Source organism: Bubalus kerabau, chromosome 4 (genome assembly GCF_029407905.1).
Source record: "Bubalus kerabau isolate K-KA32 ecotype Philippines breed swamp buffalo chromosome 4, PCC_UOA_SB_1v2, whole genome shotgun sequence".
NCBI classification, from domain to species: Eukaryota; Metazoa; Chordata; class Mammalia; order Artiodactyla; family Bovidae; genus Bubalus; species Bubalus kerabau.
The window spans coordinates 119904234-119919645 of NC_073627.1; the positions used below are offsets into that span (position 1 = coordinate 119904234).

General features: G+C 35.6%; 1 protein-coding gene across 5 annotated transcripts in view; it reads left to right on the top strand.

Annotated features, from left to right (window-relative positions):
• The window catches only part of VPS13A (vacuolar protein sorting 13 homolog A), a 266066-nt gene that overhangs the window by 92194 nt on the left and 158460 nt on the right, over positions 1–15412 (top strand). For all 5 annotated transcript variants that reach the window (XR_008713637.1, XM_055578364.1, XM_055578365.1 and 2 more), the window contains exons 22-23: positions 403–520; positions 13610–13748. Coding sequence is in view for 4 of the 5 variants with exons in the window: in XM_055578364.1 (XP_055434339.1) it covers positions 403–520; positions 13610–13748 (257 nt within the window). In the remaining variant the exon portion in view is untranslated. The remainder of the gene's footprint in view (positions 1–402; positions 521–13609; positions 13749–15412) is intronic.

Sequence of the window (15412 nt, forward strand, 5' to 3'; positions counted from 1 at the left end):
CCTTCCCTGGTGGCTCAGACAGTTAAGGAATCGGGTTCAGTCTCTTGGTCAGGAAGATCCCCCTGCAGGAGGCAATGGCAACCCACACCAGTATTTGCCTGGAGAATTCCATGGACAGAGGAGCCTGGCAGGCTGCAGTCCATGGGGTCACAAAGAGTCGGACACGACTGAGTGACTAACACTTTCACTTTGCTGTTAAAATATAGTCTGAAGCAGAAGAAAACTGAGGAGGGAAAAGAATTTACCTACTAATTATGTATACTTGAGAATATGGCATTGAGATTATCTAGATGTAGGAAGATTTCCTCATACCATGCATTGTATAAAGTAGTAATTGTAATTTTAGGTTCAGTGTGTTTTTTATTTTGCTTTCTTTAAACATGTACTATTTTCTGCAATTAGGTGATAATTGGAAAGAAGCACGAAAACTCAATGTGTCTGCACAGCATATCTTGGTACCTATGCACTTCAATGTGGAACTCTCTAAGGCCATGGTTTTCATGGATATAAGTATGCCCAAGTATGTATTATCTGTTTCATGTGTTCATAAATTTTCTTATGTAGCTAAGAAATACCATGTTTCATTGATTTTTTTTTGTAGTACAATATATATAACATACAATTTGCCATTTTAAGTGTATAATTCTGTGGTATTAATAAGTCCATACACACTTTTTCCTGACCACACTACCACCCGTCTCTAGAAGTTTATCAGATTCACAAACTAGAACTCTACCCATTAAACAATAATGCTCCACTTTCTCCTCCTGGAAGTCCATGGCAGTCACCATTTTGTGTTATTTCTCTATGAATTTGACTACTCTAGGTATTTTGTGTAAGTGGAATCATACAATATTTCTCCTTTTGTGCTTGGTTTATTTCTCATAGCATAATGTCTCCATGTTGACCCATGTTGTCGTATACATCAGAATTTCTTTTTTTTTTTTTTGTATTGGAGTGTACCCAGTTAATAGTGTTTGATAGTTTCAGGTGAATAGCAAAGGGACTCAGCCATACATATACATGAGAATTTCATTTGTTCTTGAAGCTTAATTTCATTTCACATATATGTCATATATTGTTTATCCATTTATATGTTGATGAACATTTAATTATGATAATAATGTTGCTGTGGACATTGGTGTACAGATATCTGTTGGCATCCCTGCTTTAAATTTCTGGGGTTAGGTATCTAGAAGTAGAATCTTGGATTATTCTATTTTTAATTTTTTGAAAAAAGCTCCCCTACTGTTTTCTGTAGCTACTGCACTATTTTATAATCCCATCAGCAATGTGCAAAGTTTCCAACTTTTCTAACTCTTTACCAACACTTGTTATTTTCTTCTTTTTTAAAAAAAATAATAATGATTCTAACAGGCGTGAGTAGTATTTAATTATAGTTTTGAATTGCATTTTCCTAATGATAATTGATGTTGAACATATTTTCCCATTCTTCTGGCAGTTTACATGTTTCTTTAGAAAAATGTCTATTCAAGTCTTTTTGTTGTTCATTTGCTAAATCATGCCCAGCTCTTTGTGACCCTATGGACTGTAGCATACCAGGCTTCCCTGTCCTTTACTATCTCTGGTAGTTCGCTCAAACTCATGTCCATTCAGTTGATATTGCCATCTAAACTTCTCATCTTTGTCACCTCTTTCTTCTTTTGCCTTTGATACTTCCCAGCATTAGCGTCTTTTCCAATGAGTCAACTCTTTGTATCAGTTGGCCAAAGTATTGGAGCTTCAGCATGCATCCATCCAGTAAATATTCAGGGTTAATTTCCTTTAGGATTGACTAATTTGATCTCCTTTTTGTCCAAGGGACTCTCAATAGTCTTCTCCAACACCACAGTTCGAAAGCATCAGTTCTTTGGCATTCAGCCTTCTATATGGTCCAACTTTCACATCTGTACATGACTAATGGAAAAACCATAGCTTTGACTATGTGGACCTTTGTCAGCAAAGTGATGTCTCTACCTTTTAATATGCTGTCTAGATTGTCATTGCTTTTCTTCAAGGAGAAAGCATCATTTAATTCCATGGCTGCAATCCACTGTCCTCAGTGATTTTGGAGATGAAGAAAGTAAAATCCTCCACTGTTTCCATTTTTTCACTATGTATTTGCCATGAAGCTATGGGACTGGATGCCATAATCTTAGTTTTTTGAATGTTGAGTGCTAAGCCAGCTTTTTCACTCTCCTCTTTACCTTTCATCAAGAAGCTCTTTAGTTCCTCTTTGCTTTCTTCCATTAAGGTGGTGTCATCTGCCTATCTGAAGTTATTGATATTTCTCCTGGAAATCTTGATTCCAGCTTGTGATTCATCTAGCCTGGCAGTTCACATGATATACTCTGCATATAAGTTAATTAAGCAGGGTGACAGTATACAGCCTTGACATACTCCTTTCCCAATTTTGAGACAGTCCATTTTTCTATGTCTAGAACAATGTAACTATTGTAACTGTTGTTTCTTGCCTTGCATACAGGTTTCTTTGGAGGCAGGTAAGGTGATCTGGTATTCCCATCTCTTTCAGAATTTTCCACAGTTTATTGTGATACACGCAGTCAAAGGCTTTGACATTGTCAATGAAGCAGATGTTTTTCTGGGATTCTCTTGATTTTTCTGTGATCCAGCAGTTGTTGGCAATTTGATCTCTGGTTTCTCTGCCTTTTCTAAATCCAGCTTGTACCTCTGGAAGTTCTCAGTCCACATACAGTTGAAGCCTAGCTTGAAGGACTTTGAGCATTACCTTCAATTCAAGTCCTTTGTGTGTAGTCTGTCATATAAATTGTGTCCATCTCTTTGCAACCCCATGGATTATAGCCCACCAGACTCCCCTGTCCATGGAATTTTCCAGGCAAAAATACTGGAGTGGGTTACCATTTTCTTCTCCAGGGGATCTTCCCGACCAAGGGATCAAACCTGCATTTCCTGCATCAGCAGGTGGATTCTTTACCACACCACCTCACACTTTTTAATTATGTTGTTTGTGTTTTTTGTTGTCAAGTTGCAGCAAATTTGTTTTGTTTTGTCCTTAATACTTTCTGGGATATTAACTCCCTGTTAGATAAATGAGTTGCAAATATTTTCTTTTGTTTCTGTATTGTCTTATAATCTTTTGATATGTCCTTTGATGCACTAATGCTTTAAAGTATGATTAAGTTTAATTTATCTTTGTTGCTTGTGCTTTTGTGTCAAATGAGAAATTATTAAATCCAGTGTCCTGAAGTTTTTCCTATATATTTTTTCAAAGAATTTTATACTTTAACTCTTAGGAAATCTTTTTGAGTTAATTTTTGGATATGGTATAAGGTAATGAATCAGTTTTATTCTTTGCATGTGGGTATGCAGTTTTACAGCACCATTTGTTGAAAAGACTATTCTTTCTCTTTTGAATAGTCTTGATACCCCTGTTGAAAATCATTTGCCCATATATGTGAGGGTTTATTTCTGGGCTTTCTGTTCTGTTCCTTTGGTCTCTGTGTCTGTCTTTATGCTAGTAACACACTGTTTTGATTACTGTAGCTTTGTAATAATGAAATCAGGAAGTGTGAGTCATCCAAGGTTAATCTTTTTCTACATTGATTTGGTGACTTGGAGTCTATTGAGATTCTACATGAATTTTAAGATGAATATTTCTATTTTTACAACAGATGTCATTGAGATTTTGAATCTGCAGGTGTTTTTGGTTGTGACATGTTAACATTGTCTTCCAATCTATGAATACAAGCTATTTTTCCATTTACTTGTATCTTTAATTTCTTTCCACATTATTTTGTACTTTTCACTGTGTCTTTTGCTTCCCTGATTAAGCTTATTCTTTTTGATGCTATTATAAATGGAATTGTTTTCTTAATTTCTTTGTAACTGGAAACTCAGTTGACTTTTTTGAGTTGATTTTATCTTGTGCAATTTTGAATTTGCTTATAAGTTCTAACTGTGTGTGTGTGTGTGTGTGTATGAAATTGTTAGGATTTTCTACATATAAGACCACTTTATCTTAAAACAGAGGCAATTTTATTTCATCATTTCTACTTTGGATACCTTTTTTTTCCTTTTTCTTGCCTAATTTCTCTGGGTACTACAGGCAATTTAAGTTTGCATCCTTCATTTTGATCATAGAAGAAAAGCTTTTCATCTTTTCCTTGAGTATGGTCTGTAGTTTGTTCATATGTGACCTTTATTATTCTGAGTTAGTTTTCTTCTGTTTATAATTTTTGAGTATTTTTACTAGGGAAATGTGTTAAAATTTTCAAATGCTTTTTCTTCATCAGTTGAAATGATCAGATGTTATTTTTGTCCTTTCGTTTTGTTAATGTGGTGTATTACGTTGATCTGTTTTCATATGTTTGAACCACTCTTCCATTCCTTATCCCAGTGGGGATAAGTCCTACTGGATCATGGTGTATAATCCTTTTAATATGGTGTTGAATTTTGTTTGCTCTTATTTTTGAGGATTTTTGCATCAGTGTTCATAAGGGATATTGGTTTGTAGTTTTGTTTTTTTTCTTGTAGTATCTTTGTCTGGTTTTGGTATCAGTAACGCTGTCCTTAAGATGCCTTAGGAAGTATTCCTTTCCTTTCAGTTTTTTGGAAGAGGTTGAGAAAAATGTGTGTTTCTTCTTTAAATGTTTAAATGTGTGGTAGAATTCACTTGTGAAACCATCTGATCATGGGCTTTTATTTCTTAGGTGATTTTTGATTAGTGATTCACTCTCTATATTAGTTATAGATCTATCTAGATTTTCTATTTCTTCAAAACTCAGTGTTGATTGGTCTGCTTTTCTAGGAATTTGTTCACGTTAGGTTATCCAATTTGTTGGCATAAAAACCCTCTTATTTCGGTAGAATTAGTGGTGATGTCCCCACTTTCATTTCTGATTTTAGTTGATTCTCTCTTTAATCTTACTAAAGATTCTTCAGTTTTGTTCATCTTTTTGAAGAACCAAGTCTTGTTGATTTTCTCAATTATTTTTAAATTCTCTATTTTATTTCTCTCTGATCTGTATTTCTTTACTTCAGCTAACTTTTGGGTTAGTTTGCTCCTTTTTTAGTTCTTTAAGATATAAAGTTGTGTTGTTGATTTGAGATCTTTCTTTTTCAGTATAAATGTTTACAGCTATAAATTTCCCTTGGTATATTTATTGCTTTATGCTATGAATTTTGGTATGTTGTATCTTGATTTTCAGTTGTCTCAATATATTTGTTTTCCTTGTAACTTCTTCGACTCATTGTTTAACAGTAAATGTGTTAAATTATACATATTTGTAATTTTACATTTTTCATTCTGCTGTTGATTTCTAGTTTCATTCTATTGTGATTTGAAAAGATACTTTCTATGATTTCAATCTTTAAAAAAATTTTGACTCCTGTGTTATGACCTAAAATTTGGTCTGTCCTGGAAAGTGCTCTGTGTACATGTATGAACAATGTGTATTCTGCTGTTGATGGAGGAGTATTCTGTTTATGTTTGTTGATAGTATTGTTTTCATCCTCTATTTCTTTATTGATCTTTCCTCTGGCTCTTCTGTCAGTTATTGAAAGTGGGGTAGGTTTTGAAGTCTCATGTTAACTGTAGAGTGAATTTTTTCCTCAGTTCTATCAGTATTTCATGTATTTTTGAGCTCTGATATTTGGTGTGTATACATTTCTAGTTATTATATCTTCTTGATGAAGTTAACTTTTATTGTACAATATCTTTTGTGTAATTACAGGTTTTGACCTACCAGTCTGGTTTGAGTGATATTATTATAGCCATTTCTGCTTTCTTCTGGGTATTATTGGCATGGAATATCTTTCACTTTCAAACTGTTTGTGTCCTTAGATCTAAAGTAAGTCTCTTGCAGAAAGCATATAGATTGATCTGTTTTTTAAAAAATCCATTCTGTCAGTTTATGTCTTTGTGAAGTTTAAACCATTATGTTTGAAATAAATACTGATAAACAGTTTAATTTTGTTACTTTCTGTGGGTCTTATGGCTTTTTTGTCCCTTTTTTCCCTCCTTTTTGGCCTTTGTTTTGTTTAGTTGATTTTCTTGTTTTGACATGTTTTGATGCCCTTTTCTTTTCCAGATATGCATCTTCTATAGGTAATTTTTTATTAGTTATTTTCATGGAGATTACCTGTAACATTGTAAAGTTGACAGTCTTTTTAAAATTGACATCAGCTTAATTTAATTGCATACAAAAACTACTATTTACTGCTCAACCCCTCCATTTTGTCATTGATGTCAGAAATTATATCCTTACTGTATATTTTATACCCATTATCATAGATTTATAGTTATTTTCATGCATTTGTCTTTTAAATCCTGTAGGAAATAAAAGGTAGAGTTAAAATGAAAAATCATAGTAATAGTTGATTTTATCTGTTGAGTTAGACTGGGCTATTTAACTGATTTAGTTCTAAATAGTTTTAGACTATAGCTAGCTAGCCCTTTCACCTTTTCTTTCCACCAGTAATTTTTCTCCCTTGCAAACATTCAAACCTCAGCTACAGATCTACTTAAAAATGTAAGGAAAGACACATCTAACAACTACCAGACAGTAGACAGTCTAAGGGGAATTGTTACCAGAGAGGCAACAAGAGAATGCTCATGTAGTAGTGGTCAAGGTTTTGTGCCTGAAGCATGGGTGGGAGGGATGGCAGGAAGTAGTGATAGCTTGGTCTCTTTTGCATATGCTGTGTTATGGACCTTTTTCATACTGTTTTACTATTGTGGCCATGTGAAGGGAAGAGACTTAAAAGAAACGTGTACTTTTTTTTTTTCCCTGCCTTTCAAATTATAATGATTCTATTCTCTAGGAAACATTATACAGTTTACTAACTCTCATTCTCTTATACTTCCTTAATTGAAAATATCAAACTGGGACTCTGAGAGTCTTAAAGTAGAGGAATACCAGGATTTGGTTTGAGAAAGAAGGAAAGAAGACCATTCTATACATTTTGCTATTTTGTATAATCAAGAATTAGGTGTAGGTTAATTTTAGATGCAAGGCTTACATTCTTTGGGTTCCTTTCCACATGTTCTCCTGCCTATTTACTATTGTCTGATATTTCTTTTAAAGTTTGTCAGTACGTGAGAAAAGTCAAAGATGCATGTGATTTCCTGTTATAAATGTGATTATGAATAAAGTTTTTTTCCAGCATTTTACTTAAGTGTACTAGAATCTAGGATGTTACAGGGTACCAAAAAAGATATTACTGACAGAAGAAATGGCTAACATCCCTTGCTTTAGATTTCTCTATAAATATATGATTAGGGAGAATTTATGTCCTGTAGTATAGGAAATAGGAGAAGGCATTGGCACCCCACTCCAGTGTTCTTGCCTGGAGAATCCCAGGGATGGGGGAGCCTGGTGGGCTGCCGTTTATGGGGTTGCACAGAGTCGGACACGACTGAAGCGACTTAGCAGCAGCAGCAGCAATGTAGGGAATATGTATAGCATAGAAGGAATTAAAGTAGCTGATTAAGATGTCTTTATATAGATAATGGAATCAAGAGTATGTGAAAGATTAGTTCAATGTGACACTAAGCAGACTGTTTCTTTTAAGAGCCAGATAGTAAATATTTTAAGCTTGAAGTTGTATTGTCTGTCACAAGTACTCAGCTCTGGTGTTTTAGCATGAAAGCAGCTATAAACAGCACAGAATGAATATGTATAGGTGTATTCCAGAATACTTTATTTACAAAAATAAGCAGCATGCTGGATTAATCCATGGCCATATTTTGCCAAACTGTGGTTCAGTGCATTACGTAACCAACAAAAGGGAAAATCCTCCAGGAAAGCTCTTTGTACTCATATCCTTATGATACTAAAATGGCTATAAGTTAGGACCAGAGATGTGTGCCTGAAATAATCACAGGCAAAAACTATAATGATTTAGAAAGATGAAATCTAAGAAGCATTTGATTTTAGTTTTGTAATGTGGGCAGTATAAAGTGGATATGACATTACATAAAATCCTAGAACTCTACAAGTATCAGGGAACTTTATTTGAAGTTTGAACGTAAAAAGTTTAAGGCAAATGAAAGGAAATCCTCTTATTATTTGGTGGGTAGTATTTTGGCACCTGTCATCTTCACATTGTTCAGCTGCCTTACTAAAAGAAATTGAAAATAAGTTTAGGTACATTAATGAGATGGATCCATAATGTGTACCTATTAAATTAGGATGTATTGGATTAGTTAAAAATACTTACACTAGTAGAGATAAATGAAAGCTATAACTTTCTCAAGGAATTCAGATATATTTTTAGCAGTCATTGTGTTTGACTGAAAAGTAAGTTTTAAAAAATGAGGGATAAAAATTGTTAATGAAAATTTATTCTGTCTTTGACCTCAGTCTCTTTTTAATATATTCTTTTTAAAGATTTTCTTCATATTGCAGCAGTTTCAGAGTCACAGAAAAGTTGATAGGAAGCTCCAGAGATTGTCCTTATACCCCTTGCATCCACTCATGCATGAAAATGAAAAATGCTCAGTTGTGTCCGATTCTTTGCAACTCCATAGACTAGTCCATGGAATTCTCTTGGCCAGAATACTGGAGTGGGTAGCTGTTCCCTTCTCCAGGGGACCATCCAACTCGGGAATCAAACCAGCATCTCCTGCATTGCAGGTGGATTCTTCACCAGCTCAACCACCAGGGAAGCCTAGGACTATTGGAGTGGGAAGGCCTATCCCTTCCCCAGTGGATCTTCCTGATCCAGGAATCAAACCAGGGTTTCCTGCGTTGCAGGCAGATTCTTTACCAACTGAGCCATCCATGCATAGCCTTCCCCATTAACAACATCCCTCAACAAGTGGCTATCTTGTTAGATTTACAGTAATAGATCAAACTTACATTGACACATCATAATTACCCAAAGTCTGTTCAGATCAGTTCAGTCGCTCAGTCATGGCCGTCTCTTTGCGACCCTATGAATCGCAGCACGCCAGGCCTCCCTATCCATCACCAACTCCCAGAGTTCACCCAAACCCACGTGCATCGAGTCAGTGATGCCATCAAGCCATCTCATCCTCTGTCATCCCCTTCTCCTCCTGCCCCCAATTCCTCCCATCATCATAGTCTTTTCCAATGAGTCAACTCTTTGCATGAGGTGGCCAAAGTACTAGAGTTTCAGCTTTAGCATCAGTCCTTCCAATGAACATCCAGGACTGATCTCCTTTAGAATGGACTGGTTGGATCTCCTTGCAGTCCAAGGGACTCTCAAGAGTCTTCTCCAACACCACAGTTCAAAAGCCTCAATTCTTTGGTTCTCAGCTCTCTTCACAGTCCAACTCTCACATCCATACATGACCGCTGGAAAAACCATAGCCTTGACTAGACGGACCTTTGTTGGCAAAGTCTGTAGTTTACATTGTATTTCACTTTTGATGTTGTACACTGAATGGGTTTGGACAAATGCGTGACATGTATCTATCATTATGGTATCATATAGACTTTATCTTATAGAGTATTTTCACTGCTTTAAAAATCTTCTGTTTTATCCCTTCTCTATCACACAAGCCCTAGCAAGCATTGATCTTTTTACTGTGTCCATAGTTTTGCCTTTTCCAGAATGTCATATAGATGGAATTATAGAGGAGAAAGACTTTTCAGGTTGGCATCTTGCACTTAGTAATATGCATTTGAGGTTCCTCCCTATCATTTCATAACTTGATAGCTCAATTTTTTAATACTGAATAATATTCCATTATCTGATGTATCACAGGTTGTTTATCCATTACCTTCTGCAGGACATCTTGGTTGCTTCCAAGTTTAGCTATAAAATTGAAATATAAAATTTTTGTGGATAAACTTGATTCATATAAATTTATGGGCAAAGCTATTATAGATATCCATGTATTTATGGATAAATTTATGGATAAATCCCCATAGGATTTATGGGGACATAACCTTAAATTCCTTTGGGTAAATATCAAGGAGCTGTTATAGATATCCATGGATTTATGGATAAATTTATGGATAAATACCCATAAGCTCCCAAATCACTGCAGATGGTGACTGCAGCCATGAAATTAAAAGACGCTTACTCCTTGGAAGAAAAGTTATGACCAACCTAGAGAGCATATTGAAAAGCAGAGACATTACTTTCCCCACAAAGGTCCGTCTAGTCAAGGCTATGGTTTTTCCAGTGGTCATGTATGGATGTGAAACTGATCCAAACTGAACTTTAAATTCCTTTGGGGTAAATATCAAGGAGCAAAATTACTGGATCATATGGTAAGAGTATCAGATCAGATCAGATCAGATCAGTCGCTCAGTCGTGTCCAACTCTTTGCGACCCCATGAATCGCAGCACGCCAGGCCTCCCTGTCCAACACCAACTCCCGGAGTTCACTCAAACTCACGTCCATCGAGTCAGTGATGCCATCCAGCCATCTCATCCTCTGTCGTCCCCTTCTCTTCTTGCCCCCAATCCCTCCCAGCATCAGAGTCTTTTCCAATGAGCCAACTCTTCGCACGAGGTGGCCAAAGTACTGGAGTTTCAGCTTTAGCATCATTCCTTCCAAAGAAATCCCAGGGCTGATCTCCTTCAGAATGGACTGGTTGGATCTCCTTGCAGTCCAAGGGACTCTCAAGAGTCTTCTCCAACACCACAGTTCAAAAGCATCAATTCTTTGGCTCTCAGCTTTCTTCACAGTCCAACTCTCACATCCATACATGACCAAAGGAAAAACCATAGCCTTGACTAGACGGACCTTTGTTGGCAAAGTAATGTCTCTGCTTTTGAATATGCTATCTAGGTTTGTCATAACTTTCCTTCCAAAGAGTAAGTGTCTTTTAATTTCATGGCTGCAGTCACCATCTGCAGTGAGTTTGGAGCCCAGAAAAATAAAGTCTGACATTGTTTCCCCATCTATTTCCCATGAAGTGGTGGGACCGGATGCCATGATCTTCGTTTTCTGAATGTTGAGCTTTAAGACAACTTTTTCACTCTCCACTTTCACCTTCATCAAAGGCTTTTTAGTTCCCCTTCACTTTCTGCCATAAGGGTGGTGTCATCTGCATATCTGAGGTTATTGATATTTCTCCCGGCAATCTTGATTCCAGCTTGTGTTTCTTCCAGTCCAGCGTTTCTCATGATGTACTCTGCATCTTTAGTTTTATAAGAATCTTTGAGACTGTCTTCTAAGTGGCTATACCCTTTTGCATTGCTGTCAGCAGTGATTGTGAGTTCCTGCTGCTCCACATCCTTGCCATTATTTAGTGTTGTCAGTATTCCTGATTTTGGTTGTTATAGTAGGTGTGTAGTAGTATCTCAGTAATTCTTATTTTGATTTGTATTTCTCTGATAGTATATAATGTGAAACATCTTTGCTTATTTGCCATCTGTGTGTCTTCTTTGATGAGGTGTCTGTTAAGATCTTTGGCCCGTTTTTCATCTAGATTGCCTTCTTATTGAGTATTATTGAACTTTTTGGATAGTGTTCCTTTATGAGATCTTTCTTTTGCAAATATTTTCTCCCACTTGGTAGCTTGTCTTACAATTCTCTTGAAATTGTCTTTTGTAGAGCAGAAGCTTTAAATTTTTTTTTTTTAATTCATTACTCTTTGTTTTGGCTGTGGCATATAGGATCTTAGTTCCCTGAACAGGAATCAAACCCTTGCTCCCTGCAGTAGAACCAGGAATTGTCAGGGAAGTTCCAGAAGTTTTTAAATTTTAACCAAATCCAGTTTATCAATTAGTTCTTTCATGAATTGTGCCTTTGCATTATATCAATCAAGTGATATCTAAAAAGTATCTGAAAAGGTCATCTAAGTTTTCTTTGATTTGTCTTTGTGCAGCTTTATAGTACTGGGTTTTAAATTTAGGTCTGTGGTCCACTTTCATTTGGCTTTTGTGAAAGGTATAAAGCCTATGTCTAAATTAATGTTTTTGCATTTCAATATTCGTTTATTCAGCACCATTTGTTGAAGAGAATGTCTTTGCTCCATTATTTGTCTTTGCTCTTCTGTCAGAGATTCAGACTGTATTTGTGGAGGTCTGTTTTGTACTCTCTGTTCTGTTCCATTGATCTGTTTGTCTATTGTTTTGACAATAGCATAGTGTCTTGCTTACTGTAGCTTTAGAGTAAGTCTTGAATCAGGGAATGTCAATCCTCCAGCATTGCTCTTCTTCAGTATTATGTTGACTAATATGTTCTGGGTCTTTTGCCTCTCCATATAAATTTTAAAATCAATTTGTCCATATCCATTAAATAACTTCATGGGATATTGATTGTGATTGCATTGAATCTATAGCTCAGTTGGGGATTAACTGACATCTCGACAGTATTGAATTTTCCCACCCTTGAATGTGGAATATCTCTTCATTTATTCAGTTGTTTATTATCAGAATTTTACAGTTTTCCTCCTATAAATTTTGTATTTATTTTGTTAGATTTATGCCTAAGTATTACTTTCTTTGGATGCTAATATAAATGTTATATTTTTAATTTCATATTGTACTTGTCCTTTGGTATATAGGGAAGCAGTTCACTATTCTATATTAATCTTATATCGTACAACTATTAGTTTCAGGAATGTTTAATAGATAATTTACAAGGATGATCATGTTGTCTGTTGACAAAGACAGTTTTATGTCTTTACCAATCTGTATACTTTTAAATTTTCTTTTCTTGGCTTACTGCATTGGCATGACTTCTAGTGTGATGTTGAAAGGAATGGTGAGAGGGACATCTTTGTTTTGTACCCAGTCTTGCTGGGAAAATGTTGAGTTTCTCACTGTTAAGGCTGATGTTGGTTGTAGGTTTTTCCAAGGTATTTCTTAATTCTAATTTACTGAGAGTTCTTATCATGAATGAGTGTTGATTTTGTTACATATTTCTCTATATGATTGTGATTTTTCATTCAGATCTGACTTTTAAACCTGGTTTTAAATATATAATCTCTTGGACAAGTTATTTGTACTTGCCAAACCTAATTTCCTGCTAAGAACCATGTACATATGGGAACTTATAAGAAACAGGGAGCAGAAATACATTTCTGCCTCATAGATTGTGAGAATTATTTATTGTATTACATATCAACTGCTTTCCTTAATGCCTGTTGGTAATAAACACTTCATAAGTAGTAATTGTCAACTGGCATTGACAAAATAATAGAAGGATAGTAAACATAATTGGAGAAGGCAATGGCACCCCACTCCCGTACTCTTGCCTGGAAAATCCCATGGACGGAGGAGCCTGGTAGGCGGCAGTCCATGGGGTCGCACAGAGTCGGACATGACTGAGCGACTTCACTTTCACTTTTCACTTTCATGCATTGGAGAAGGAAATGGCAACCCACTCCAGTGTTCTTGCCTGGAGAATCCCAGGGACAGGGAAGCCTGGTGGGCTGCTGTCTTTGGGGTCACACAGAGTTGGACACAACTGAAGTGACTTAGCAGTAAACATAATAACAATAGAAAATAAGCCTTTTAAATATAATGTTAATTCAGCTGATGAGGTTGGAAAAATGATGGGAATTCTTATATTGTGAAATAATTTGTCCTGTGGACCGTGTAGATAATTTTTAGTACTTAATATCACATTTGATTATTCTTAGATAATATAAGATGAATAGTCATTTTTTAAATAGTGATTTCTGTCTTTTTGAAACAGATTCAAGATTTATGGAAACTTACCATTAATTTCTTTACGAATCTCAGATAAAAAACTGCAAGGGATTTTGGAACTGATTGAAAGCATTCCAAAACCCTCACCTGCAACTGAAGTAAATGAGCCTGTCAAATCATCTCAGGTAATGTATTTTCAAAATTAATGAAAGAAGAATTTAAAAACAGATTTCACAAAGAGTATGTGTAACCACAGAAATTTGGAGTGAAACAGTTCATCTGTAATAGACTTTTTAAAATTACATTTTGAAAGAGAAAATGATAAAATAGTTAAAGATGCAAATAGTAAACAAAAGTATAAAATGATATCTACCTTTCTTCACTTTTCTGGTCTTTAATCCCTTTCCTTAGTGGTTAACTTCTGCTTCTCTAGTTTTTTGAAAATGTTTATAGCTTTTGTTAATACACACATGTACAAATATGTATCTCTCTATGTGTATACATATGTATATGTTTATATTATAATGTTCTTAAAATTTACATAAATGGGATCATTATACTTCCTGTTTTAAATCTGTCTTTTTTCACCATTATTAATGTATGTTATTTACCTTGGAGATATTTACCTGTTCAGCATATAAAGATATGCCTTTTTTTTTTTAATGGTGGTACAGTGTTAAATTTTGTGAGTGTACCATCCTTTGCCTAATGTAATTCTCTTTTGATGGGCTTTTATATTGTTATATTTTTAGTTATAAAAAATATCAGTGCTTTGAACTTTCTTATACATATATTTGAGTATTTTTTTTATCCATTGGATACATTTCTGGAAGTGGTATTGTTGAGTGAAGTATGTGAATTTTATTTTTTAATGAATTTTGCCAAATTTGCTTTTTAATTACGAATGTTTAGTCCCACCAGCGTTAATGTTGTTTCTCAGTTCTCATTAGTCTTGAGTATAAACAAATGTGACAATTTTAGTGTAGTCAGTAAAGCAGAAGTAGCTGTTTTTTTGGAATTCCCTTGCCTTTTCTATGATCCAGCATATGTTGGCAATTTGATCTCTGGTTCCTGTGCCTTAGCTCAAACTCATGTCCATTGAGTCAGTGATGCCATCCATCTCTCTCATCCTCTGTTGCCCCATCTTCTCTTGCCCTCAGTCTTTCCCAGTATCAGGGTCTTTTCCAGTGAATTGGCACTTTGCATCAGGTGGCCAAAGTATTGAAACTTCAGTTTCAGCATCAGTCCTTCCAGTGAATGTTCAAGGTTGATTCCCTTTAAAATTGACTGGTTTGATCTCCTTGTAGTCCATGAGACTCTCAAGAGTCTTCTCCAGTACCATAGTTCAAAAGCATCAACTCTTTGGCACTCAACCTTCTTTATGGTCCTCTGTTGTGATTACTGTTTTCATAGAGTCCCTTTTTTCAGTCCTTTCACTTTTCTATTTGTGTATTTGGATCTAAAAGGAATCTCTAGTAGACAGCATGAAGACAGGAGATGGTGAGGGACATGGAATCCTGGCATATTGCAGTCCATGTCCATGGGGTCACAAACAGACACAATGAGTGACTGAATAACAACAAAGTAGACAGCATGTAGTTGGATCCAATTTTTTTTCATCCATTTTGTCGGTTTGTTCCTTTTGATTGGATGATTCCATCCATTGATATTTAAAGCCATTGGTTGAAGAAAGAAATGGCAACCTGCTCTAGTATTCTTGCTTGGGAAAATCCTATGGACAGAGGAGCTCAGTAGACTGTAGTCCATAGGATCAAAAGAGTTGGACATAACTTAGCAACTGAACCACCACCACCACCACCATGTATTTTCAGCCATGAAATGGCTATGC